General features: G+C 42.1%; 2 protein-coding genes and 1 pseudogene across 2 annotated transcripts; 1 reads left to right on the top strand and 2 right to left on the bottom strand.

Annotated features, from left to right (window-relative positions):
• Window positions 1–16,629: 16,629 nt before the first annotated feature.
• LOC147453473 (uncharacterized) lies at window positions 16,630–17,244 on the bottom strand. Its single transcript, XM_086517143.1, has one exon. It carries the CDS (start codon window positions 17,194–17,196, stop codon window positions 16,630–16,632), a length of 567 nt encoding a protein of 188 aa, XP_086373269.1. The 5' UTR covers window positions 17,197–17,244.
• A 33-nt stretch (window positions 17,245–17,277) lies between these two features.
• On the bottom strand, window positions 17,278–17,625 carry LOC147453472 (oxygen-evolving enhancer protein 3, chloroplastic-like). The gene has a single exon (XM_086517142.1). It carries the CDS (start codon window positions 17,623–17,625, stop codon window positions 17,278–17,280), a length of 348 nt encoding a protein of 115 aa, XP_086373268.1.
• A 2,375-nt stretch (window positions 17,626–20,000) lies between these two features.
• Window positions 20,001–20,321, top strand: LOC147453471 (dolichyl-diphosphooligosaccharide--protein glycosyltransferase subunit DAD1 pseudogene; annotated as a pseudogene).
• The last annotated feature ends 6,443 nt before the right edge of the window (window positions 20,322–26,764 follow it).

Genomic DNA, 26,764 nt, shown 5'->3' with positions numbered 1-26,764 from the left:
ATGCTCCAGCTTTATCGCCTCGACTTCATCTGCAAATTGTACCCTCTGATCTTTACCATTCTGCAAAGGAGACAGAACATCCATACCTTGATTTCTCACTACTTCTCTTGCCCGATCTAGAATTGCCTCCACCTCTTGCACAACTGGAGCAGCCCTAATTGCCAAACGCAGCATGGGAACCACTCCATTTCTTTGCATCCGCAAAACCTTGGGTTCTTTCCGCATCGGTACATTCGTTTGCACCACCTTCGGCTCGACCCTCATTGCTTCAATTGGCCTATGTACATTTGACAACCCTTGCCTGGCTTGCTGCTTCCTCAATATCCTTTTGGTTTGGCCTCTCGCCAATTCCACCGCCTCGGCATACATCATGGGCTCATCTGTCTCCACTTTATCCCTGACCTCCTAATGCAAGCAATAAAAAAACTTGTTCAAATTTAAAAAGTCAACAGTGTGGGTACCAGTTATTTCCATCAGCTCTCGCCAAAGGGCTTCAAATTCCCAAATGAACGCCTTAAAACTCCTGTCCAGCCTTTGCTTTAGACCATCCAACTTTCTCTTTACCTCATGCATCTGTACCGCAGGCATGTACTGGCATCAAAAAGCCCTTTCCAAAGGTTCACAGTTCATCTTTTCTCTGTTGGTAATCCATTGAACCACCATTTTGCACTCCCATGAACCAGCAACAAAAAAATTATACCGCACCTTCTTCTCTCGTCAACCTGTTTTTAGCACAAATAATCCATAATCCTGCAGCCAGGTTGTTGTATCTTCCACCCCAGTGAAAGTAGGAAAACCCGTCCACGCCATCTTGCACCATACTTGCTCTTCAACATCTGCACTTCATCTTCTCCGAAATCATGACTTCATCTTCAAATAGGGGCAATCAGATAGCTCCTCAGTGGGGGCACCAAAGGTCCCCATTGAAACTTCAGTTGGCAATAACTTGGCATCCGGTACTCCGAATGATCATCTAAAACGACCAACATGCTCCACATAATGAGCTCTACACATCCATATGTTGAAACTGGCTTTGACCGCCTGTCATCACTTGGCGTCTCAAATATGAAATGCACTCCAGCTTTGAACTGCCATAGATTTTGCCTTGTAGCTTCGTTTGATGAGCCGTCTGGGCCAGCTTGTAAAGCATACTGAGGACCACCTATGGCACTCCCATTTTTTCACTTTAAACACTTTGACTAGGCAACCCTAACAGGCACCATAACAGAGCATTCTGGTCTTGAAAACCACATATAGCATATATAATTGTGCTCCTGGCCTGCTCCTGAGCTTCACATCTGCCCCATCACTTTGGCATGCCCTTGAGAGTCTGTACACTCCTGCTTTGCACTTTTTGTAGCACGGAACAACCTTGGTTGCACCATCATTGCCCAACCCCCTTGTTGAACATTGAATGTTCAACCAAAAAAATGCCTTATTCTTCTCCCAACGGCAAAAACTCGAAAACATTATTAGCAATCTAAAAAACACTACTATATGTACAATGCTACCAAACCTCAAGTGGGTTGCCCCACCCCCTGCATCCCATAGTCTGTCTTCCACCGAGATCAAAAAGCCAGCCACCTGTTGCACCGCACAAATAACAGCCAACACCCCTTGGGTCAAAGAGGACAATCTGGTCTGCACCCTTCACCTGCAGTAGCCTTCCATAGTGCTTCTCCTAGCCATCAACCTTCCTTCTCCAATTGCCTTCCGTCACAACCTCATCCTCTAGACCAACACATAGAAACACTCGGACTGAGACCCTCCCTCCCAACCATAGAAAGTGGGCTCTCCATACGAGAAACCTCGTTCAAAAAATAGTGCAATTGATCGAAGAATTCCTCCACATCGATCTCTGTCGGCATACTCATAGCACACTATTCACCCAAAGGAGTCTCCACATGTAGAGGGACTAACGTCTGCATCACCTCTATCCAGGTCTACAAAGCTTTGTCCACAAGCATTTGCATACCTTCATCCATGGCATCCTCAGCATCATCAAAACCCCAATCAGACTCACTTTCATTGCATACTTGGTCCAAAAGTCATGTGTCCATAGCATCGTCGGTACAATCCATAGGCACCTCCGACTGCTCCACCCTTTGGTCAACATCCATCACACCATTGTTCAGTATGGAGCCTGATTTACCCTTGTAATTTTTTGTGGTAAAAGCGCACATTTGTAAGGCCCCCATTATGAGGAGAAGCCATCGTGCGTGAAGGAAAATCAATCACCGGAAACCAAAATTTTCACGGACAAGAATCAGGGGCAACTTTAAAGGCCTCGGGGACGGAGGCCCCCGAGACTTTTTTTTCGTCGGAATATTCTTTTTCGCCGGAATATTATGGCCGGAGGGCGGCCGGAAAGTGGTCGGAAAACAACCGGTCGGTTGGCGGGGGGTCAGAAGTCAATGGCCGATGGCCGGTGGCCGAATTCAAAGGCGGACTTGTCTTCTCAAGGGCGGCCACACATGGGCGGATTGGAGGGTCCGATTTGGACTTATTCGCACAAGGGCGGCTTCACATGGCTGTCTCTCATAAGAGAGGGCAGCCCTTTTGGCCTATAAAAGGAGGCCATTTCTACACACATTTTATAGTGTGAAGTTGATGCAACAAGGTGAGTGTGAGGTGGTGAGAGTGAAGCAAGACGGGAGCTCCATTAAGGGTATAATCCCTTTGTAAACTACTTCTTGTTTTGAAGTACTAAAGCCATTGAGTGGCTGCTTTCCTGTGGACGTAGCCCACATTGGGTGAACCACGTATATCGTGTGTACTCTCTCTCTCTCTCTGTCTCTCTCTCTCTCTCTCTCTCTCTCTCTCTCTACTCTATAATCTCGTGTATATAAACTGTCTCTCTCCATTAAGTAATCTACTCAATTATCTATTTAGCTACGTCTTATTTCCTAACAACTGGTATCAGAGCAAGGTTTGCTCGTAGCTAAATTATCTCAAGGAAAGGATTCCTTGAATTGAGTGGGAGTTATGGCGGAGGAAGGGAAGCTCAAGATTGAGAAGTTCAACGGAAAAAACTACCAACATTGAAAGATGCAGATTGAAGACTATCTCTACCAGAAGTACCTCTATTTGCCACTAGGCGGTCTTGCAAAGAAGCCCGCAACAATGGAAGATGAAGCATGGATTGTCCTTGATCGAAAGGCCCTGGGAACAATCCGGTTAAGCTTGGCGTCAATGGTGGCCTTCAATGTTTCGGAGATGAAGACCACGGAGGCTCTTGTTCAATCTAAAGATGGCAGAGAATGGTTCAGTTGCAGAACACCTAAATGACATTAACACAAACATAAGTCAACTTCGATCAGTGAAAATCAATTTCGATGACGAAGTGCGAGCTCTCCTTATACTATCATCTCTACCGGATAGTTGGGACAGCCTTGTGATGGCTGTAAGTAATTCTATCTCTGGCACAAATACTCTTAAGTTTGATGATGTTGTGGGTGTTCTCCTAAGCGAGGAAATGCGAAGGAGAAGCACAGGAGAATCATCAAGTGCTGCACTATCAGTGGAAACAAGAGGAAGGCTTAAGGAGAGGTTCAAAAACCAAAAGGGTCGTGATCGCTCAAGGCGGAGCAAGTCACGCACAAAGTCAGTTCTTGAATGTTGGAACTGCGGCAAGAAGGGCCACGTCAAGAAGGATTGCTGGTCCAAGAAGAAGAAGGAGACAGAGTCTCAAGACAACAAGCCAATATCGGAGGCCAATGTGGCAGGTAAAGTAGAGCAAGATGCTCTAATTCTCTCATTAGACAATGTGTCTAATTCCTGGATAGTAGATTCCGGGGCTTCATTCCATGCGACACCACACAAGCAACATTTCCAAGACTACACCAAAGGTAATTTTGGGTATGTATACTTGGGAGATGATGAAGCTTGTGAGATTGTCGGCAAAGGTACAATTTCTGTCAAAACTGCTAACGGAAATGAATGGAAGCTTAAAGATGTTAGGCATGTTCCTTCTCTTCGCAAAAATTTGATCTCTACAGGACAATTGGACGATGAAGGTCACAACATTGCATTCGGAAACAAACGGTGGAAGATCTCAAAGGGATCTTTGGTGGTTGCCAAGGGTGAAAAAGTCGGTACACTTTACTTGTGTACTGTTAGCACGCAACCTTCAGCTTGTCCAGCAACTACAGAAGTTGACAGTGCGGTGTGGCACTACCGACTTGGGCATATGAGTGCCAAAGGAATGCAAATCCTTCAAACAAAGAAGCTTCTACCAGGTTTGAAAGAAGTGGACTTAGAGTTCTGTGAAGATTGTGTTTATGGTAAACAAAAGAGGGTAAAATTTCAAAAATCAGGAAATGAAAGAAAAAATAAAAAACTTGAGTTGGTTCATTCTGATGTTTGGGGTCCTGCAAGTACACCATCACTTGGTGGCTCATTGTACTATGTAACATTCATAGACGATGCGACTAGAAAAACATGGGTTTATGTCATGAAGAATAAATCCGATGTATTTTCCATATTTCAAAGGTGGAAAGCCTTTGTGGAGAATGAAACAGGTACCAAGGTTAAATGCCTTAGATCCGACAATGGAGGCGAATATTGCAGCCAAGCTTTTGTGCTAGCAATGGCATTCGGAGGCAAAGGACAACCCCAAGGACACCTCAACAAAATGGGATTTCGGAAAGGATGAACAGGACAATCATGGAACGAGCACGAAGCATGCGGCTACATGCAGGCCTACTGCTTGAGCTTTGGGCGGAAGCTGTAAGTACGTCTGTGTACTTAATCAATTGGTCACCCTCAATGGCATTGGATGGGGGAGTTCCAGAAGAGGCATGGACAGGTAAACCGGTGAATTATGCATTTCTCAAAGTGTTTGGGTGTGAGGCTTTCATGCACATAGATAGAAACCTAAGATCAAAGTTAGATGCAAAGTCCAAAAAGTGTTTCTTCATTGGCGATGGTGAAGGAGACTTTGGGTATCGCCTATGGAATCCTGAAGATGGTAAAATCTTAAGGAGTAGGGATGTAATTTTTAACGAACAAAATATGTACAAAGATTACTTGGAAAGAAAACAAACAAAAGAAACAGGTGATGGGTACATGGAGCTTGAGGACAGTGAAGACTCAAGGACTGCAAACGGTGACAATGTGCAACAACGTCAACCAAATGAGGAGCCTCAACCTATTCCCCGAAGATCTACAAGAGCAAGTAGACCTCCAGAAAGGTTTGTTCCTTCCTTCAACCATCTCTTGATCTCAGATTCTGGAGAGCCGGAATCATATGAAGAAGCTATGCAACATGAATCCAAAGAAGAATGGACGAAGAGCATGCAAGTAGAGATGGACTCACTACATCGAAACCAAACATGGGAGTTGGTTGAGTTGCCTAAAGGTAAGCAGGCACTTCAAAACAAATGGGTGTACAAGCTAAAGGAAGAAGAAGGTGGCAAGAAAAGGTACAAGTCTAGGCTTGTGGTAAAAGGTTTTTCTCAAAAGAAAGGTATTGACTTCAATGAAATATTTTCTCCTGTTGTAAAAATGAACTCAATTATGCTTGTCTTAAGCCTTGTGGCTGCTCATGATATAAATCTCGAGCAAATGGATGTAAATACGGAATTCCCTCACGGTGACTTAGAGGAGGAAATCTACATGCTTCAACCAAAGGGATATGAAGTAAAAGGTAAGGAGAAAATGGTTTGCAGATTAAAGAAGAGCTTGTATGGTTTAAAGCAAGCATCAAGACAATGGTACTTGAAGTTTGATCGATGGATGTTGGATCATGGATTCACAAGATGCAACTCGGATCACTGCGTCTACACGGAGAATTTGGGAGATGGGAAATTCATCATCCTAATGTTGTATGTTGATGACATGTTGATTGCAAGTGCTAACATGCAGGACATCAAAGACCTAAAAGAGGAGCTGTCCAAATCTTTTTCAATGAAAGATTTAGGTGTTGCAAAGAGGATACCTGGTATGAAAATATCAAGGGACAGGACGAAGAAGACAATAAAGCTATCTCAAGAAGATTACATCAAGAAGGTACTAGAAAGGTTTGCAATGCAAAATGAAAAACCAGTTTCTACACCTTTGGCTGGTCATTTTAAACTAACGAAGGATATGTGTCCAAAGACACAAGAGGAGATAGCCTATATGTCTAAAGTTCCATATGCTGCAGCGGTAGGTTCTCTAATGTATGCTATGGTCTGGACAAGGCTCTGCAGACATTGCACATGCAGTTGGAGTTGTGAGTAGGTTCATGGACAACCCAGGTAAAGAGCATTGGCAAGCTGTGAAGTGGATACTTAGGTATCTAAAAGGGACAACAACAAATGCTTTGTATTTTTGAGGAACTAATATTTTTTTTGAAGGGTATGCTGATGCAGATATGGCAGGTGACAAAGATACTCGAAGGAGCACTATTGGCTATGTGTTCACGGTTGGAGGCACAGCAGTAAGCTGGGCTTCAAAGCTGCAGAAAGTGGTTTCACTTTCTACCACGGAAGCAGAGTATGTAGCAATGACGGAGGCAAGCAAAGAAATTCTATGGCTTCACAGATTCTTAGAAGAGCTTGCATTCAAACAAGACAATTGTGTCTTGTACAGTGATAGCCAAAGCGCTATCCATCTTGCGAAGAACTCAGCCTTTCATTCAAGGACAAAGCACATTGAGGTGAGATATCACTTCATACACACTCTTTTGAAAGAGGGACAACTAAAGCTAGGAAAGGTGCATACAAGTGAAAATCCTGCAGACATGTTTACAAAGGTGGTCAACAAGGAGAAGTTGAGCTTTTGCTCATCTTCAATCGGCATTCAAGGATAAGAAGCCAGAATGGAAAGCAATCACAGGTTTGGTTTGGAGATCAGTCTCCAAGTGGGAGATTGTTAAGTATGGAGCCTGATTTACCCTTGTAATTTTCTGTGGTAAAAGCGCACATTTGTAAGGCCCCCATTATGAGGAGAAGCCATCGTGCGTGAAGGAAAATCACTCACCGGAAACCAAAATTTTCACGGACAAGAATCAGGGGCAACTTTAAAGGCCTCGGGGGCGGAGGCCCTCGAGACTTTTTTTTTGCCAGAATATTCTTTTTCGTCGGAATATTATGGCCGAACGGCGGCCGGAAAGTGGTCGAAAAACAACCGGTCGGTTGGCCGGTGACCGGTAGTCAATGGCCGATGGTCGGTAGTCGGAAGTCAATGGCCGGTGGCCGGTGGTCGGAAGTCAATGGCCGGTGGCCGGTGGCCGAATTCAAAAGCGGACTTGTCTTCTCAAGGGTGGCCACACATGGGCGGATTGGAGGGTCCGATTTGGACTTATTCGCACAAGGGCGGCTACACATGGCTGTCTCTCATAAGAGAGGGCAGCCCTTTTGGCCTATAAAAGGAGGCCATTTCTACACACATTTCATAGTGAGAAGTTGATGCAACAAGGTGAGTGTGAGGTGGTGAGAGTGAAGCAAGGCGGGAGCTCCATTAAGGGTATAATCCCTTTGTAAACTACTTCTCGTTTTGAAGTACTAAAGCCATTGAGTGGCTGCTTTCCCGTGGACGTAGCCCACATTGGGTGAACCACGTATATCGTGTGTACTCTCTCTCTCTCTCTCTCTCTCTCTCTCTCTACTCTATAATCTCGTGTATATAAATCTGTCTCTCTCCATTAAGTAATCTACTCAATTATCTATTTAGCTACGTCTTATTTCCTAACAACCATGAGCATCAAAAAGTTGCCCAACCCCTTCTGTTTCTGCCTCATCATCATCCTCATGTCGACTTGGCGGGCCACCTTGGCTATCCATAAGTGCAAGTTTGTCATTCTCCACAGAGCTCCGAACCATTTGCACTACAACAACACATGCCATCACAACTCCCATCAACACAGTTACCAACATAGCATTGCATGCCCTCTTTGGCAACATATCCTCTTTCATTTTCTTTAGCACTTGAACCTGCTTTTCTCTCACATTTTGAACATAGGGGAATGAAAAGAAGACACAAGCCACCGTATTAAATCACAAAATTCTCCAAATAGAAGTACAATATTAATTCAATAGCTCACATGTAATAATCAGAAAATATGCTTCGCACATAGAAAAAGAATAGGAAGACACAAGCCACATTCTCAAATCATGACTTCCCTAAAAAATAATTACTCCATTTAATTTGCAATTACAATTTGTGTCCTAAAATTACATTTTTGCACAAGGGGATGTGATCGAAATGATTTAAATACATTTTGGTTGTATGTCTTGCATCTCGACAGTTGAACACACGAAGCAAATATTCATTTTTCACCTTGCTCTGATGGATAAATATATTGTGGTTTAAATCCAGGCCAAAGTAGCGAAGGAAGATGAAGTATATATGCTTGCAGGCTATATATGGTTTGCGTTGTTCCACTCATTCTGCAAAGCCTCTACATGTACACATCGGGCTACTTGTAATATGAACTTCATACCTCTCCCCCCGGAGTTGTGAAGAAGATGTCTCTACCATGAATTTTTCATGCATGCTTGCCTTCACGCAGTGTGCTGCACAATCCAGGCTTCCATAGTTACTATTGATTCAATTCTCTTCGAGGCTTGAATTGATACTCCTAGCCAATAACGCACATTGTTGGTTTTTGTAACCGTAGTCTTCTTCACTGGTTAAGCCTCCTGTCTCTAATGTCAACAAATCTAAAGCAATCATGTTTGTTCCCTTTTTCATTGGCCATATACCGGGAACTCTTACAGGGCAATGAGTGATTATGTTACAGATCTGTCATGTGTGATCCACACTATCATTGCAGAACCACATAAATTGTGCCTTTGAACAAGTACCGTGTGCACTATCGTCCCCTCTTTCCCATGTTCAAATACCCCAAAAGGAGGGTGCAACAACACTTGTACGTGTGTTACACTTAATGTCACACCATATTTCACCTCAGTCTGATTGTCGCCATCCTGAGTGGAATGATGGCAAACATCTCAATGTTACTACTACCCCCTGCTTGACGAAGAGGAAGCCGTCATTCATTGAATCCTTTAGAGCTTATTGGATGTTTAGATATATTCAAGCTGACACCCAAGCATAGATTTATAGACAATAAGCACACTCAAATACATACGTTGAAGCTCTGTCAATGTTACTCTAGTTGCAAGTATATCATGGGGAAAACCCTGCTCATCCAACACTCAACTAGTATCAATTCCTCCTATATTCTCTCTACCATTATCGTTCAAAGTCTTTGTCTATTTTATCTTTTTCTGTACAGTCTTTGAGGATGGGAACCGAGAAAGCTTTTTGAGGGGGCTTTTTTTACATATTTTTACTTGTAGTAGAAAAAATCCAAAAAAGCTCCCTCAAAAAGCTTCCTCCTGGAGAGAGCTTTAGGAGGGAGCTTTCTCCCTTCTCTCTCTCTATATCCCCCCCTCTCTCTCTCTCTCTCTCTCTCATATGTGTGTGTGTGTGTGTGTTGGAGTATTAATCTATATATCTTATTCACAACTTGAAGTGAATGATTCAAAAAGAGAATTGACAAAAATAAGTGAAAATGTGTACATTCATTTTTTTCCATTTAATGTATGTACATCAAGAATGGAATATTGATGTTTTAATTATATCTAAAAAGAAAAAAATTGAAGTAGCCGCAGTAGAAGTTTCCGGCTTAGTAGGGTAGAACAATAGTTAAATCCAAAGATAAAAGAACTCAGAATCCTTACCTGAGAGGAGGAGGACGAATCCACAACTCCAAAATCGGGTTTTTTTCTTGCCATGAGAGTAGTCATTTTGAAAAATATGTCGATAGATAGATGTCTAGCTTGTGTGTTCTTACAAAGCTTTGCTAGGCATCTAATTCTTTTGAGGATAATACCTTGTAAGGGAGGTGATTTTGGAGGAAAGAGTGTGGTCAAATGCTTATGAATGATTTAATTATATGCATTCAAATTATTGGACAAGGTAATCAAGCCAAAAACGACCAGGCTCATAAAGAAGGAAAGAGTTCCTTCGTGCAAGTGCAACCTAACTCTGCAGGTGAGTCGTAGGCATGAAGCGAAGTGAGTTAAAGAGCTAGTCGAGTAACTGAGGGAGATATGTGTAGCAATTGCAACTCTATGCAGCGTATGTTGCTCTTTAAATATCGTGAGGTGCATGTTTGTGTGTGTGTTAGAGAGAGAGAGAGAGAGAGAGAGAGAGAGAGAGAGAGAGAGAGAGAGAGAGAGAGAGAGAGAGAGAGAGAGAGAGAGAGAGAGAGAGAGAGAATAAAGTGTATGTGTGAGTGTATATCAAGAAATGATTTAATATATGCGTGCAAATTGTGGATGAAGGTAATCAAGCCAAAAACAGTCGGGCTCACAAAGAAGGAAAGAGTTCCTTTGTGCTGAGTGTGACCTACCTCTACAGTTGAGTGGTAGGTATGAAGGAGTCTTACAAGATGGCGAGCGTGTTTTTCCGAGCAACAAAAAAAATGAGCGAGCCCCTTAATAAAGTTATTTGTGAATTACAGACATTTTCAAAAGTGATAAAGAAAAAGAGACAAAACAAGCGTGATAACATTGTGATAAGTGGTCATAGAGTATGATGAAGAGAATTCAAGAGATATAGCAAACCACAAATACATACCAAAAGAGACTTACACAAAAATCAATGTATATTAAGTCACATGATAATGCATTTTCAAACATTAGTACAAAAGAGCTATAGAGCACAAGATATTGCAAAACAGACTACCATCCCAAATCATCTCATCGTTGTTTATGGCTCCACATAATTTAACTTGAATCACACCCATCATCAATAAACAGATGCCGCCTTCGAGGCCTATCTTTCAAGAAATCATCGTATAGTGGGTCCGACATCATGTGGATTACATTTGCCTATAGGTATATTTGCAATGCACTTCATCCAAACGAAATACACGGCATACACTTTAAGAGAACATGGCTGCCACACTCACAACTTGAAATGTATAGAGACTTAAAAATGGTGATAGCAATGTCTGTTAATGAATTATAGAATGAAATAAAATGTAAGAAGAAGATATCCAACAAAACAATGGAAGTATAAAAAACAAGTACAAATTTATGCAACTCTCAAGTGATAGATAGAGACGACTTAATTTTCTCTAGTAAACTAGCAATATCTCGGTTTAGTACATCTCCATGGTGAAGCTAGGCGGGATATCAATCCCTTGAGGAAAATCAATGTAGTTAACAAGGACCTTGCTAGATCTATCTAAGATTCTATCTCTTTTCAACCAACTCTGAGAACAACACTTCTATTTGTAGCTAGCACCTTTATTTGCTTATTATTGATTACCTATCAATGGGGTTTCTTTTGACATCTGTGCACTAAAACAATAAAATCTCCTTTCTCTTTAATGTAACACTATTTGGCAAAAGCTATCTCCAGACCCAAAACATCTGATCTGAGACCACGAGCACACGCGTATGGATTAAGTATGCATAAAGACACACCTAGACACTCCAAGTAGCTAAAGACCTTGTTGACTTGAGGATGTCCTCATTTTTGTCCACATTTAAGTGGCTATCATCCCCCTCATCCACACACGAAGCCACTTCAGGCACTATGTGAACAGGGACAAGCTTCAAAGTAGCTTTTTGACTAGCCATCTTTGGAACTTCATCCATTGAATCCAACTCAGTGTTTGTACTCTCACTCTAATCTACATGATTATCAAAATCATCAAAACTTGTGGAAATAGACACTAAGTTGACTTGATCATTATAAAGAGGATCATCAATCAAGGAAGCCCTTCCCCAGGAACCATGATTAGTTGCTAGACTACATAATTAAATGCCCTCATTGTTACAGAATTTTATTTTTATGTGTGTGAGAGATACACTTTCATTTGGTAAATAACGTGAATGCATTTATATGAATGTATTTATAATGGATGAATGTATTAAACTTGAGAGAAACTGGATTACATTTGGAGAAGTCAGAAAGTTGTCTAAACATATTAGTGGCATAGTATTTATGTGTATGTATTTTTGTCATTGAGGTAATTATAATTGTAATTGATGGGGCTTCGATTGATGTGGTACCATAATTGTAGTGGGCCATGGCTTTATCATTGAGGTTATTATCTAAACTAACATAATATGGCGGAAGCGGGAGCCCTTTACACGTGTCAAAATTTGCGACATGAAGGCTAAACTCCAAAATTGAGAGAAGCCCATGTGCACGCGATAAAGAGGGAGAGAGAAAAAGAGAGAGAGGCCACTGAATGCGACCGGCCGTAAATTAGTAATTATAATGGTTGTAATCATGCTTCACATAATTGTAGTTGTGTTTGAATGGATGATGCGTGAGGATATGGCTACCAAACTATGAGGAAGGTTTGCTATAGTTGTAATTGTTGATATGGTAGCTCGTCGGGCTATAAGTACTCCCATCATCTGCATCATATGATGAATGATTGTGAAACCTGTTAAATGCTTCTAGCAAGAACTCTGCCCTTTTTCCTCTACTCCTCATAGCTTTCAAAACTTTCCTCTTATCCACATATCCAAGTACTCTCACTTTGTTCATTCTTATGTCAATATCAACACTATCTAATATATGAAAACAAAAGCATCTTAATTCATTTTAATACAAAAGTGATCCAGTTTATCAAGGAGCCGATTTTGTTTTTTTTTTTTTAATAATCTACCATAGTACTGCCCGAATCCGTCGGCGGTGGCGGTGGCGCCGCCCCGTGCTAGAACCCGTCTCCGCCGGCGCGGAATGGTTTGGACTACTTTCACCAAGGACATATGTGGTGGTTATCTGGCTTTGTATAGCTTGTTGGAGCTAATTTTAAAATTAAAAAAAACAATATTTTTGCTTTGAATAGTGTGCAGATGAGCTGAGTAGGTGTCTCAAACATTTGTTTTAACGTGAATCTGAAAAGATACCCATTCCCGGCTGAAAAGGAAAATGTGTTTACTGCCAGATGGTGGCGAGGGTGATAGTACTGCATGAGAGGCCAGGAGTGCAGCTGAGCAGCACGAGTGTGCAAGCATCAAGCGAGGGGGTTTTATTTGTATGTTGAAGACATTGTATGGTAGGCAGCATTGTCGTGGTGCTAGGATGGTTAGCGCAGAGATATGGTTCGCTAGGTTGGTTGGTGAAGTTTCGAGTTCATGTCCTGCTCGCGCATAGCTGATTTTAGTTATCGTCGGTATCAACCATGGGGAAGATCAAGAGGGGATCTGCCAAGATTCTAGATAATGAAATGAGGAGCGAGTCATAGTATTGGAATTTGTATAGCATGCTGAAACCTGCTAGAACCAGTCCGCGCCGGCGCGGACTGGTTTCAATAGGTTTCACAGGGTAGAGACAAAGTGGACTGGGGTGGGCTAGGCGACGCTGCATCTGCAGTACAGGTAACTTGGCAGCAAAAATAACTATGTGTGATCTCTCAGACTCTACAATCAAAAACTCGCAGCTCCGGCCTGTATTCGACCCTCGGCTCCGGAACGCGTGAGGTATACTCTCCTTTTGTATCCCAGCTCCTTTCTTGGTGATGCGCGTGATGATGACGCTGGTGAAAAGCAGCATTGACCCTGCCGTGTGGTCATAGGTCAAGCCTAATCTCCACATTTCTGTCGTGCACAGCTCAAGCCTGAAGTTCTTCCTGCACCCTCGTCACGATCATTCTCTTCTGCTGGAACCTGCTAGAACCAGTCCGCGCCGGCGCGGACTGGTTTCAACAGGTTTCACAGGGTAGAGACAAAGTGGAGTGGGGGTGGGGCTAGGCCCATCATCATGAGCTAATATGGACACAGCCCACGCTGCATCTACAGTAAAGGATAACATGGCAGCGAAAATAACTATGTGTGATCTCTTAGACTCTGCAGTCAAAAACTCGCAGCTCCGGCCTGTATTCGACCCTCGGCTCCAGAACGCGTGAGGTATACTCTCCTTTTGATCCCAGCTCCTTTGTTGGTGATGTGCATGATGATGACGCTGGTGAAAAGCAGCATCGACCCTGCCGTGCAGGCATAGCTCAAGCCTAAGCTCCATTCTCTTTTGCACCCGGTGGAAAGCGGCTTGCTAGAAACGCTGTCAAAAACGATGTCAGTTTCGGGGCTGTCACAAAACGACGTCAGTTTGGGCTCCATTAATTAGTAGTTTTAACTTTAGTTCATTCTTTTCTTCCTGACGCTATGGCTGATCGGCTCCAAAAGAAAATCTAGGAAATTAGGGGAAACTCCATCTCTCATCATTCCCATGGTATCATATGAGGAATCCCGGTCCTCCTCGAAGCTACCTCGGCCATCCCTGCAAAGAATTTTGACACAGAGAAAGCACCGGTTCATGCTAGTCAGAATATTGTGGAAGGTTAAATAACAAGGTAAACCATGCAAGTTGGGCTTTAGAATCTCCTTCCTTCGTTAGGGGAAAAAACAATGTGCATGTCGATATAGAGATATCCATGTGCCCTGTAAGAAAAAAAGTAATAGTATTGTTGGATGACTTATCTACATCTTTCGTAGAAAAATCCAGCAAGAAAGTAAGAGAGCTTGTACAAGCCATGCTCGCGTTTAAGATTCAGCAAGTCTCTCCCAATGTCTCACTCTCCCAAAGAAGACAAAAACACACACACATTCATCTCTCTCTCTCTCTCTCTCTCTCTCTCTCTCTCTCTTTGTGGGTGCACCTGCATGTACAATAGGTACATTAAAGTTGCAATTTGCAAGCCCAAAAAGAGTTAGATAAAGCTAGCTGCTCATCCAGATGGCTCCCTCAATAATGACTATTGTCGCCAGCTTGCAAGAAAACCCACTTGGCTTACAAGTAAAAAAGAACATGTCCATTAGACTTTAAAAAGTATAGGATAGGTTTGTATGAAGCGACATGTGCAGATATGGCCTTACCTGCATTGCAAAGTGCGAGGTACAATGTGTACTTAAAAGGAACTCACACATGCACTTCACCAGTTGTGGTAGATTTGGCTGCAAAGTTTATGAGCCAGCGGGTAGTAGGTGGCTTGGGAAAGAAGCTTATAAACATGGACCACTATTCCTTGCATGAGATGCCAAGTCTAGAAATGAACAGAGAACCCGTGAGGGAGAAAAGTGTTCGAAGATCTAGACCAATACTAGTGGAAACTAGGGAAATATTGAAGGAGGACAACCACATGCTTGAGTATACTACAATCCCAAGAGAGGTTAGTGTATTTATGAGTGGTTAGCGTGAAGCTTGCACTTTGCAGCATATGTGACCTGACATACTTGTGCCCCAAACAATGTGGGCAATTAGGCATACAGAGTCTGGAAGGAAAATGACATGCTTTGGTGTTCTTGTGGAGGAAAATCTTCCTTGTGGTAGGTTCATAAATGAGATGGAAGCAGCTGTGAGACATGGAATCCCTGCATCATGCTTTTGGGGTAGGCAGAACTATCCCGCTAAGAGATCCATTCCAAGAGGTTTGGTTGAGAATTTTGTATGGTTTTGCAATAGTAGTAATACTCATAGTCGGAATATGGATGCCATGGTTTCCTAGAACTTGGGTAGTGGTAGAGGGCACTAACATGCAACCATCCAAGGTTGAAATGTTAGAGCACAATGGGTTTGTTCTTAAAGACATTGATGCAAGCATAAAGTGCAACCACAATGTCAAAGTCGATGGATCTGTATCGAGTGTGGTTCACCCCAAGTTCAGGGACAGTAAGTTTGTTAGATGGAGATCAAAGCTAGCAAGAGATTTTCAAGGTAGAATTGCATAGGAAAGAAGCATGGATCCGACATTGCTGCAAGAGGTAATACTCGTCCCCATCCCTGGGGGATTCACTATTAGTAATGGGGGGATGTCACCTGCGTGCATCAAAATTAGAGAAACCCCCCTATGTACGGTATCTTACATGCTAACCTACCCCCCTACATACGCACAAGATACGGACGTTCATCCCCCCTCATACAGATTTCGTACAGAATGTAATGACTCACTCTAGTAACATAACAATTTTAGAAGCACATGCTTTTGCAAAAATACATGTTGAACTGCAAATGAACAGAAGTGTACATTGTATTGTGTTTTCATTTGCAATAGATGTTCAGAGAAAAAACCATGAAAAACAACAAATATAATGAATACTAAATTAAAATAAACCAATCGTTTCAATGTAATTTGTCAAAAAACGATTAACATTTGCCTTGTAAATTGATACAAATCTCAATCTCAAAACATATGATACTAGCCACCTACTTAGTAAGCTTCCCACATAAGATTTAAGACACACATATAAAATGGATTGTTCTCTAAATAATAAATAATGCATACTCTTAAACAACCATGAAAAACTTCACTTTTCAAATCAAAACACATTACAAAGCAACTCGTTAAAAGATTAATCTTTTTGAACAAAAACAATTATATGTGATATGAATGCACGTCTATGCTTAAGCAATTATATGTGATATGAATGCCCATCCCTAGATTGCTATGGCCATCACAAGCACGACCACAAGTCATGCATCGCTTCGCTTGCAAGGTGATGGCCTCCCATTGTGAGCGCGTGTGCCCTGTCAGGTGGTTGTAATCAAGGTCCAATTTTAACAAGGCTGTACAATTGAATAATTGTGGGGGTATATAACCTGCAAGGTTGTTCATGCCTATGTCCAACTTCTGTAGCTTCACCAACATGCGCGTCTCTGTTGGTATCGATCCATTTAGCCCATTGTTCTGGCCTCAAAAACCATTATGTGGGAGCAATTACCAATATCTGAGGGAATGCAGCCATACAAGTGGTTGTCTGATAAGGAGAGAACCATCAGCTTTTGTAGCATACCCAAGCTAGAGGGAATGGTGCCAGTCAGTCTGTTGCTCTGGAAATCAAAAACCTGGGCTGTAGAAAGGCTGCTAAGAACTGAAGGGACAGAACCTGTGAGAGAGTTACCAGCAAGAGCAAGAACTTGCAAGTTCGGCAAACCGGCAAGCTCGACCGGAATGGGCCCAGAAAGCTTTTGCCCTCTCAGATCCAGAACTTGCAAGGCCAAGAGCTTCCCCAGAGATGAGGGTATCCCACCCGTGAAGTGGTTCCCAGTCAAATTTAGCACTCTTAATGAGCCAAATGAGCCTAAAAAGAAAGGAATGTTACCCGATAAATTGTTTTCCGCCAGGTCGAGGACTTGAAGATTGACGAGCTTCACCAACAGATTAGGAATACTGCCATTGAAAGTATTTGAGGAGAGCACAAGGCTTTTCAGATTGAACCATGCAGACAAGAATTCTGGCATCGGACCAGACAAGTTGTTGCGGCTGACATCCAACGATTCTAGAGAACTAATGCTTCCCACCTCGTCAGGCATGGTGCCCTGTTAGGTGGTTGGAATCTTCTTCAATGGAAGGTCCATGCCTCGGGCTTGATCGGCATTATCGGTACCAGGCAGGCCACCGGAGGGAGGAGGGGGACCTTCCACCTTGATGATGGTAGCAACAACGAGAGCCTCCTTGGCGAAGATGGCAGCAGGGGTGGCGGTTGCGAGAAGAAAGAAGAGGGCACGGTGGGAGCACTGACAGGCGGGTTGGGAAGAGCTGTTGGTGCGGATGGGTAGCATAGCGGGCTTGAAGGAGGGCACCACAGAGGTGGAGACCTTGGCGGCGGAGTTCAAGGCAGGAGTGGTGGGCGACACAATGCCAGCCATGGCTACTGTTGTGCTTGCCATCTCTCCCCCTCTTAGGCTGTTGCAATTCGCTCGTCTTCTTCTTCTTCTTCTTCTTCTTCTCTCTCTCTCTCTCTCTCTCTAGATTCGCCCAAGGAATGGGCATTCATCAATTTACTCCTGAGTCCTGGCTCTAGCTCTAGCCTCTCATGCTCTAGCTGAGTCTTTCTCTCTTCCTTTCCTTGGAAATTGGAAATGAGCAGCACCCCATCCATTCACTCTTTAATGAATTGGAAAGTTCGGGCCCTGGCTTTTGGAAATTGGAACTCAGTTAGGCTCGTGTCACACACGTTTGCCCGTATGTGTGTGCAATTGACATGGCAAAAAGGTATTGGCTATTGTGTGCGTCCGCTGCAACGAATGCTCACCCGGCCTAGACCCCTCGGTCATCTTTGCCTAGTAGTGGACATGAAGAGCAAAAAGGGCACGACATGTGAAAATAGGCGACAAATTCTTGCTCGTGCCTGGAGAAGCGGAAGTGGAACCAACTGATTTGCTGATGTAGACGTTCGAAAGGAGAGAGCCTCCGTTGTGTGTGACAGCCAAAGCACCCAAGCAGGGATTTTTGGGCCTTGTCTTGCGCCTACGTCTGACAGAGACCTTACTAGTGCCTAGGGAACAAGTGACAAAGTCACGAGGCCTACCAAGTTTAAGGTAGACACCAAATGATATGTACAATTGATCTCTATTCAATAGAACTTGCAGTGTTCGGGAAAAATCATTTTTCCAAACATACAAAATTTCTTTCCTTAAATTTTTCAAGAGGAGATTTTAGAAAATTAGATTTTTTCTTGGATTTTTACACTATTTTTCTCTATTTTGAGGCGGAATTTCTCCTTTTCCCCTTGCCCTTAACCGGACTTTTTGAAATTGAAAACGGCACGATATTAAGCTAACACACATCTTTCCCGAACATTGAATAGAAGAGCAAGTATATTTGCCAAGTACAACATCCATAACTGATCTGTATTAGTATGGGTATTCAAGTATGCCGTATGTGTGGTCAATTTTGAAAGTGGTTTATTAATGGGTATCTAAGCCGATGCCACCAAATGGAAAAGGGGAAGGCTTCATGGAGATAGCGGGGAGCCAGTCAAGTGGACGAAGGGAGAAGAAGACACGTGGGCAGAGCAGGCAGATAGGAGTCTCAGACAAATCTGTCTCTCTCTCCTTCCTTTCAAAGCACACATAGAAGAAGATTAGTCAAGTTTATGGTATCATTGACCCCAACAAATCTAGAAGCTTGTTGAACAAGTCTTAAAGATGTTAGCTAAGGGAGAGGACAAGGAGGTACCATATTTTTTCATTCGTATAGCTATCTTAGTTTGGTAAAGGAGTAAATTTACTCTTTGAAATACCAAGAACAACACCCTCATGTGAAAGATTCTTTAATTGGCTTGTTAGGGCATGTGTCTTATGGCATAAGCACTTAATACCCCCCCCCCCGTGGGGTAGGTCCCCCCTCCCTTATGCATACGGTACGAGCATGAAATAATGGGGGGCTACCCCTATTGTATACGCTTATGTCTGACCTCTAAAAACCCCCCTCTTGTACACTCACGTGATACCATACGGAAATCCATAGTGAATCCCCCGGGTCCCCATCACATCACATGTGTTCCATGTGAGTACAATTGGGTCATTGGAGAAAGAAGTTACTTATGTTGTCACCCTTGCAAAATTCCCTCGTTGCACGTCGTGTGAGAATTTCCAAATGTGGTACAACAAACATGCTACATTTGTTTCTTATAAACACATCTTCTTTGTATTCTTTTGCGTCCTTGGTTTGAACTTTGTTGCCCATGAGGTTGGGCATCATGTTACACTCACAAAGTTGGAGTTGTTTCAAGCCTTGGTAGGTACCTGAGTGGCCTCATAGACTTGTTGGTGGAAGTTTGTTAGCTCTAACCTTTTTTGGTGTTTTGGATGCATCCATAATTAAGCACTTTATATTGTGACTGTTACAGACTCAACATGTAAGAAGGTTTGAGATTTTGAAGCCTCTGCTGCTTTGTGGTGATTTTAGTTGTATGAACCTTTTGTGTTGAGATTCTGGGTGGTTGAATCTTGCATGACATGATTATTTCTTCAGTATACCTTGCGCTTGCATCATTTTGTCAAGGGTGTTGCTCATATTTGCTCAGAAATTGGCTTTGCTCGGTTTTTTTTGCTCGTGGATTGGAAACACTCGGTATGAAGCGGTGTGAGTGAAAGAGCTAGTCAAGTAACTGAGGGCGATTATGTATATATCCCTCTCTACCCTCTCTCTCTCTCTCTCTCTCTCTCCCCCCCCCCCCCCCCCCCCCCCCCCCAAATCATACTCATGAGGTGAGCGCTCATTTTGTTGGAACCACAGTAAAGACGCTCTCGGGTGAGCGATGGCGAGTACTACTAGTGAGGTCCGAGCACTCTTGTCTTCTCTGCATATCGGCCTATGGTGCCACTCCCACCAAGCTGAAGATTATGGACCTGTATGTTGCCTATGCTCTTTGTACTGCGTTTATTTAGGTGAGATACATGGCAATTGTTGGGCCATTTCCTTTCTTCCATGGGAACAACAGTTCTAGAAGTGTGTTTAAGGATGCAAGTGAATCCCAAAAACAAGGAGCTTAAGGAGCTACCTTTGGAGCGGGCGTTTGTAGAATTTTTTAATGGCAAATTTAGTGTTGCAACTTGTGATCATGAATTTTTTAGGATAGCCTAATTTTATTTCCTGGGGACGCAAGTCAAGCCAACGTTTACAATACAACACAATAGTGGAGGTCTAGACATTTTCGGGGTGGTTCTTGTTTGAGAACTAGAAATGTAATGGAGACCAAAGTAGCCAACTTTTGTTAGAGTGTATGCATAATAGAGATGCCATTTCTCTTATTGGTGTCTCCCTTTACAATTATTTAAAATGAAGGAAATGATCACCTGTTTGGTATTAAGTACAATGAGTTTTGTGAAACCTACTAGACATTGTGTGGCCCTATTGATGATGAACAAGAGAGGAGAGGGTATAGAGAGAGAGAGAGAGAGAGAGAGAGAGAGAGAGGGAGAGAGGAGGAGAGGGTAGAGAGAGGGACAGAAGAGGAGAGGGTAGAGAGAGGGAGAGAGGAGGAGAGGGTAGTATATATATATATATATAACACACACACATATATATATAAATACATAAATATCTATATTATGCTCTCTCTCTCTCACACACACACACATATATGCGCATACATATAGATGTGTGTGTGTGTGTGAGAGAGAGAGAGAGAAGGGAGAAAGCTCCCTCGAAAAGCTCTCTCCTCAGACCTTTTTAAGGGAGCTTTTTTGAGGGAGATTTTTTTATTTTTGCTACTGCAAGTAAAAATCAGGAAAAAAGCTCCCTCAAAAATCTCTCTCCAATCCTCTACTCCAGTCTTTAACTCCATTTCCCTCCACTTTAGAAATTGGATCGTCAGGCGGTAGAAGCTCTGCCAGTGCATCGAGGAACTGGTCAACCCAATAATCGGCCATTTTTGTAATGCCTATACAGGTGGATGAAATTCAATACCTTGTCGGTATTACCATAATTTTCATCAAAAGAGGGAAAGTCCACGCTCTTGCCTCATTCTTTGAATTTTTGCATGCGACATGCTCTATTCCATGCTAGATAGGTGTGTCAATGCCATCTCTTTCTCTTGCATTTTGAGACATGACATTTTTGTTTAAGAGAAGGGATTTTTGATGAATTGGAGGGAGAAGAGGATGAAAGTGGTGTCCCTAGACTTCAATTCCTTGATGATGTTCTATGGTCACTTGGCTCCTCTAGAGAAGAAGAAGAGCTTAGACTAGGAATGACCTTTTAGTCTTTTTTTAATGCTCCAAAGAGGGTCAACACGTCTTCTTTGAGGAGCTACCTAATTATCTAAGGAATCTGTGCTCTCGGTCTCATTCCTCTAAGAGTGGGTTGCATGATTGTGCTCTCTCTTTCATGTAGAGTATTTTGCTCAGAAGGTGTTAAATTTCTCTTCTTTAGTGACTTACAGATCCTCTCTGTGTAGAAGAACTTCTTCTATGAGGTGATTCAATTTGTCTCCTACTCAATCTAAAAAACTTTGAAGAAGGTTTTCTCCCTCTCCTTTGGGCAGTCCTTGGAAAACTAGGAATTGCATCCGCTTTATTTGCATGCACTTGTCTAGTGTGAGAAAATTAATTATCAGCCTCTAGTTGTTCCCGGACAATAGCTTGCACATCAGGCTTACTTTACGCTTCTTGCAGTCTTCTTGAAAATTTTCTAATTGCATGCATTCCTTGTGCAATGACATCATCGCATCAAAATTTAATTCTAATAATTTTTTGTCAATTTCTTGAATATTAGACGTCATGAATTCCTCTTACCTTGTGAAGGCTTAAAACTTCACAAAATCTGTGATTCTATTGTGTGTAAAACCTTTTTTTGGTTTGCTTTCAAGGTTGTTGCTATAATTTGTAATGTGATGATCAACATGAAATGAGCAAACAAATACTTCTTAATGTAAACTTTGATTTCTTTTTCTCATAAACAAGGCACTAATCTTAAGACTGAGAAATTCTCCACGGACAGAACATACAAGACATGGATATAATGTAATGATGATATCATTTTGTTCCATGTTGTTAATTTTCTTCAATATCTGTAAGCTAAAGTGTGCATACTAATGGGAACACAAGTGTGGTAGACTATGTCTCTCAAGCACTACCTAGACTTACAACCTATGACGGGATGGTGACTATATGTAATACTTGTGGTAAATTGATTCTCTCAAGCACCAGTTAGAATGAATACCTACTATGGAACAATATCTCCTAAAAGTGGATCAAATAAAATATATGCTTTCTCTCCCTAATAAGCTCATAGGAGAGGATAACAAATGATGTAAAGGTGGGATAATGTCATGGAATTTATTATTAGGTAAAGCCTAAATCACTTTGACACAAAAAAATATTATTTTGATAATTTATACATGTCACTATTATGTGGATTAATGTCATGGAATTTATTATTAGGTAAAGCCTTTCAGAAGAAACTTTTTGCCTTTGATGAGAGATGGATATAGCCTCCTTAATTTTTTGAAGATTCTTGTAGGTCACCGCTATACTCATCAGCATCGAAGATCTTCCCATGTATTTTGAGTAGCAAGGGACTTTTAGGTCTTCTCTCAATGATTTTGAAAGGTGATTTTCCCGTAGAAGTATGTACATTATTATTGTACGCATACTGTACCAGCGGTAAGTACTTTTCCCATTGTGAGCGTTGATCTACTTCTGTAACATAAGTCTTTAGTAGATCGAGTATCGTAAGATTGGCTATCTCACTTTGGCCATCCGTTTGTGGGTGATAGGCTAAAGAGAAATTCAATCTCGTTCGTAGATTTTCAAAGAGACCTTTCCAAAAGTTATAGGTCATTCTAGGATCTCTATTTGACACGATGGATGTTGGCAATCCATGGTGTTTGAAAATTTGTGATATGAAGAGAGTTGCCATTTGGTGTGTCTTAATAGTCTTTTTGACAGGAATAAAGTGTGCTTGCTTGCTAAACCTGTAGACTATTGTCCATATTCTCGTATTCCCATGGATAGACTTGGGTAATCCAAAGATGAAATTCATGGATATACTCTCCCATGGTGAATTTGGGATAGGCAATGGCTGGAGTAATCCAAGTTGCTTCCCTCTATCATACTTGGTCTTTTGGTATACCACACATTTTGAAACGTACTCTTGTATGTCCACTTTCACGGTAGGCCAATAGAAGTACGTTTCTACTGATCGCAGAGTAGGTTGAATGCCTCTATGCCCCGCATAGGGAGGAGCATGGGATTCATACAGAAATTTCTCATCACAAAGGGAGTCAGTAACACATAGCCTAATGCCATGGAGAAGATAAACCATCCTGTAAGGTGAATGGTTCCTCTTTCTTCCCCAAAGCAAGGGCTGACATTATGTATCCAAAGTCAGGGTCAATAGCATACTCATCTATCATAGAAGATAGATCATTGTTAGTTGCTATAGACACCGCATTAACTTTTGGTCGTCGTGAAAGTGCATCGTCCACTTGATTGTGCTTATTAGAAATGTGAGCAATATGGAAATTAAATGGTGAAAGGAAATTTGCCCACCTCATTTGTTTGTCAAAAAGCTTGGTTTTCATCATGAAGTACTTGAGACTTTGGTGGTCGATTTGTAGAATAAATGGAGTCCCCAATAAATAGTGGTTCCATGTGTAGGACATGAAGAATAGCTAAAAGCTCTTTCTCATAAATGCCTAAGATGCATACATCTGTATTGAGCCTTTGGCTCTCATATGCTATGGCATGCCCTTCTTGAAGCAAGACTGCTCTAAGGCAATTACCACAAGCATCACATCCGGACCTCAAATGGCTTTGAGAGATTCGGAAGCATAAGGACTGGTTGGGAGGTAAGCTTTGTTACCATATACATGTGGTAGTGATTTGTGTAAAGACACTAGACCGCCGGGGAATTTTTTCCCTCTTTAGGAAGTTTTTTCCCCGAGCATTGTATGTACGCCCATCACTCTAGGTACCTGGGATCAAGAAGAATCTCTTGTCTGTATCCGCACTTGCTAGACTTGGACTTGTAGTCAAATTTGTGGATGACACATGTACAGTTCATGATCTCAGTTTTGGTGATGAAATTGTTGCATCTGGCCTTTTGTGCCATGGGCTGTATAAGCTTACTTTGTATGACAAGTGTGGACAAAACTTTGCAAATGCTGTTGCAGATTCAAGGGCTTTTTCAGATGCAAAACTTTGGCATGCACGTTTTGGTCATCTGAATTTTGCCAATTTGCTGCATTTACAGAAATCTGATATGGTTGCTTCTTTCGCCTCTTGAAGCACCTATCAAACATATTTATGAAGGCTGTATTTTGGGTAAGATGCAGCGTTCCAATTTTCCAAAGGACGGTTCAGTTCGGGCCACATGCAGGTTGCAGCTTGTGCATAGTGATGTTTGTGGGCCCATGCAAACTCCATCCTTGGTCAATTACCTGTCCTTCGTGACTTTCATTGATGATTACTCCAAGCATGCATGGGTATTTCCGCTTAAAGCGAAGTCCAAAGTTTTTATGTGCTTCAAACAATTTCTGGCTATGGCTGAAAATGTCTCGAAATATACTATGGGCACCGTCCATTCCGATCGAGGGGGGGAGTGTATATGTCTCATGAATTCAATGCATTTTTGGCTAGTCGTGGATAAAACACCAATGTACAGTGCCTTATACACCTCAACAAAATGGTGTTGCTGAGAGAAAAGCCAGGTCACTTATGGAAATGGCATGATGTATGGTGAAAATTCAAGCTTTGCCGCATTCTTTTTGGCTTGAGGCCATCATGTGTGTCACTTATGTACTAAACAGGTGTGCTGCGAAAGCTTTGCAGTCTATTACTCCATATGAAGCATGGCATGATAGAAAGCCTTCTATTGAGCACATGCATGTTTTTAGCTGTTTGTCATATGCTTTGGTTCCACAAACACAAAGCAGAAAATTGGATGATAAGGCTGTCAAAAGTATTTTTGTTGGTTATAGTGCTGAAAGCAAAGGTTATAGGTTGTATCATCCGCAAACAAAACATATTTTGGTTTCACGAGATGTAGTGTTTGTGGAAGATTCTGTTCAGTCCTTGCTGTCATGTACTAGAGATAGTAATGTACAGCCTATGAGGGTTTCTGAAAATGTTACAGATCAGCCTATTACTGATGAACACGTACATGATGTACTTGATGAGGAAAGGGCTGAAAATGAGCAGGCTAGAGGTATGCCAAAATGGTTGGTGCACACTTTGTGTGACAGTAAATTGGATGCACCTTTGTCTAGTCGTACTCGTTCAGGCTCTCGCCATGCATTTTATGCATCAGATTGTTATGCTTTGGCTGTGTCTAGCTTACATGATGTTGAGGACTGTCTTTTGATGAAGCACAGAATTCAAAAAATTGGATGCCTACCATGCAATCAGAATATGATGCACTTATACAAAATGACACATGGACTTTGTGTGATTTCCCTCTTGGCAAAAAGGCCACTCGTACAAAGTGGGTTTACAAGTTGAAACGCAAGCCGGATGGTGAGATCGATCGCCATAAGGCTCGACTTGTTGCTAAGGGTTATGCACAGCAAAAAGGCATAGATTATGAAGAGACTTTTGCTCCCACTTGTCATATGACTACTGTGCGTTTTCTATGTGCATTGGCAGCTCATTTTGGTTGGGATGTACATCAATCAGACATTGTTACTGCTTTCTTGAATGGTGACATATTTGAGGAAGTTTTTGTAAGGCAGCCTCACGATTTTGTCATAAAAGGACAAGAGGACGAAGGCTTTGTATGGGTTAAAGCAATCTCCTCGTGCTTGGTATGAGAAGCTGACACTCATTTGGTCAAATGAGGCTTTCGTAACAGTCCAATAGAAAGCACATTGTATGTAAAGCGTGAGGATGATGTACTTCTCATTGTGGTTCTTTATGTCGATGATTTGCTGATCACTGGACCAAATGAAAGACATATTGCTGAATTTAACATTGATTTGAATGCTACTTTCAAGATGAAAGATTTGGGGCTGTTGCATCATTACTTGGGTATACAGTTTAAGCAGTGCGATGGTGGTAATGCCTTGTGTAAAAAAAGTTACATAGAGACATTGCTATGTAATTTTGGACTTGAGGATTGCAAACCTATTGCCACTCACATGGAAACAGGTTTGAAGTTGAGTCTACATGATGCTAGCGATCCTGCTGATGTCACTCTTTATAAAACTACTATTGGATGCCTCATTTATGTATGCAACACGAGGCCGGATATTCCGTTTGCAGTCTCGCAGGTCAGCAGATTTATGCATAGCCCAAGGTCTAAGCATTGGCAGGTTGTCTCAAGAGGATTTTCCGCTACCTTAGTGGCACTTTACATCTTGGCTTGTTTTATCCCAAGGGGGATCATTGCCGCTAGACTTACATGCTTTTTCGGACTCAGATTGGGCTGCGCAAGTGTCCACAAGTGGTTTTTGTTTCATGCTTGGTAGTTCATGTATATCATGGTTGAGTAAGAAGCAACCTACTATGGCCACTTCGAGTTGTGAGGCTGAGTACAGGGCAGTCTTCACAGCTACGGTTGAGTGTGTATGGCTCAGACGCA

The sequence above is a fragment of the Adiantum capillus-veneris genome, chromosome 7 (genome assembly GCF_014529385.1).
Source record: "Adiantum capillus-veneris isolate H3 chromosome 7, ASM1452938v2, whole genome shotgun sequence".
Taxonomy (NCBI): domain Eukaryota; kingdom Viridiplantae; phylum Streptophyta; class Polypodiopsida; order Polypodiales; family Pteridaceae; genus Adiantum; species Adiantum capillus-veneris.
Note: the sequence above shows the minus strand (reverse complement) of the source record. Positions and strands in the feature narration are given on the sequence as shown.

What these genes read in the sequence shown, in the direction of transcription:
- LOC147453472 (XM_086517142.1), bottom strand. Translation starts at nt 17,625, where the DNA reads ATGGCAAGCACAACAGTAGCCATGGCTGGCATTGTGTCGCCCACCACT.
- LOC147453473 (XM_086517143.1), bottom strand. Translation starts at nt 17,196, where the DNA reads ATGCCAGAATTCTTGTCTGCATGGTTCAATCTGAAAAGCCTTGTGCTC.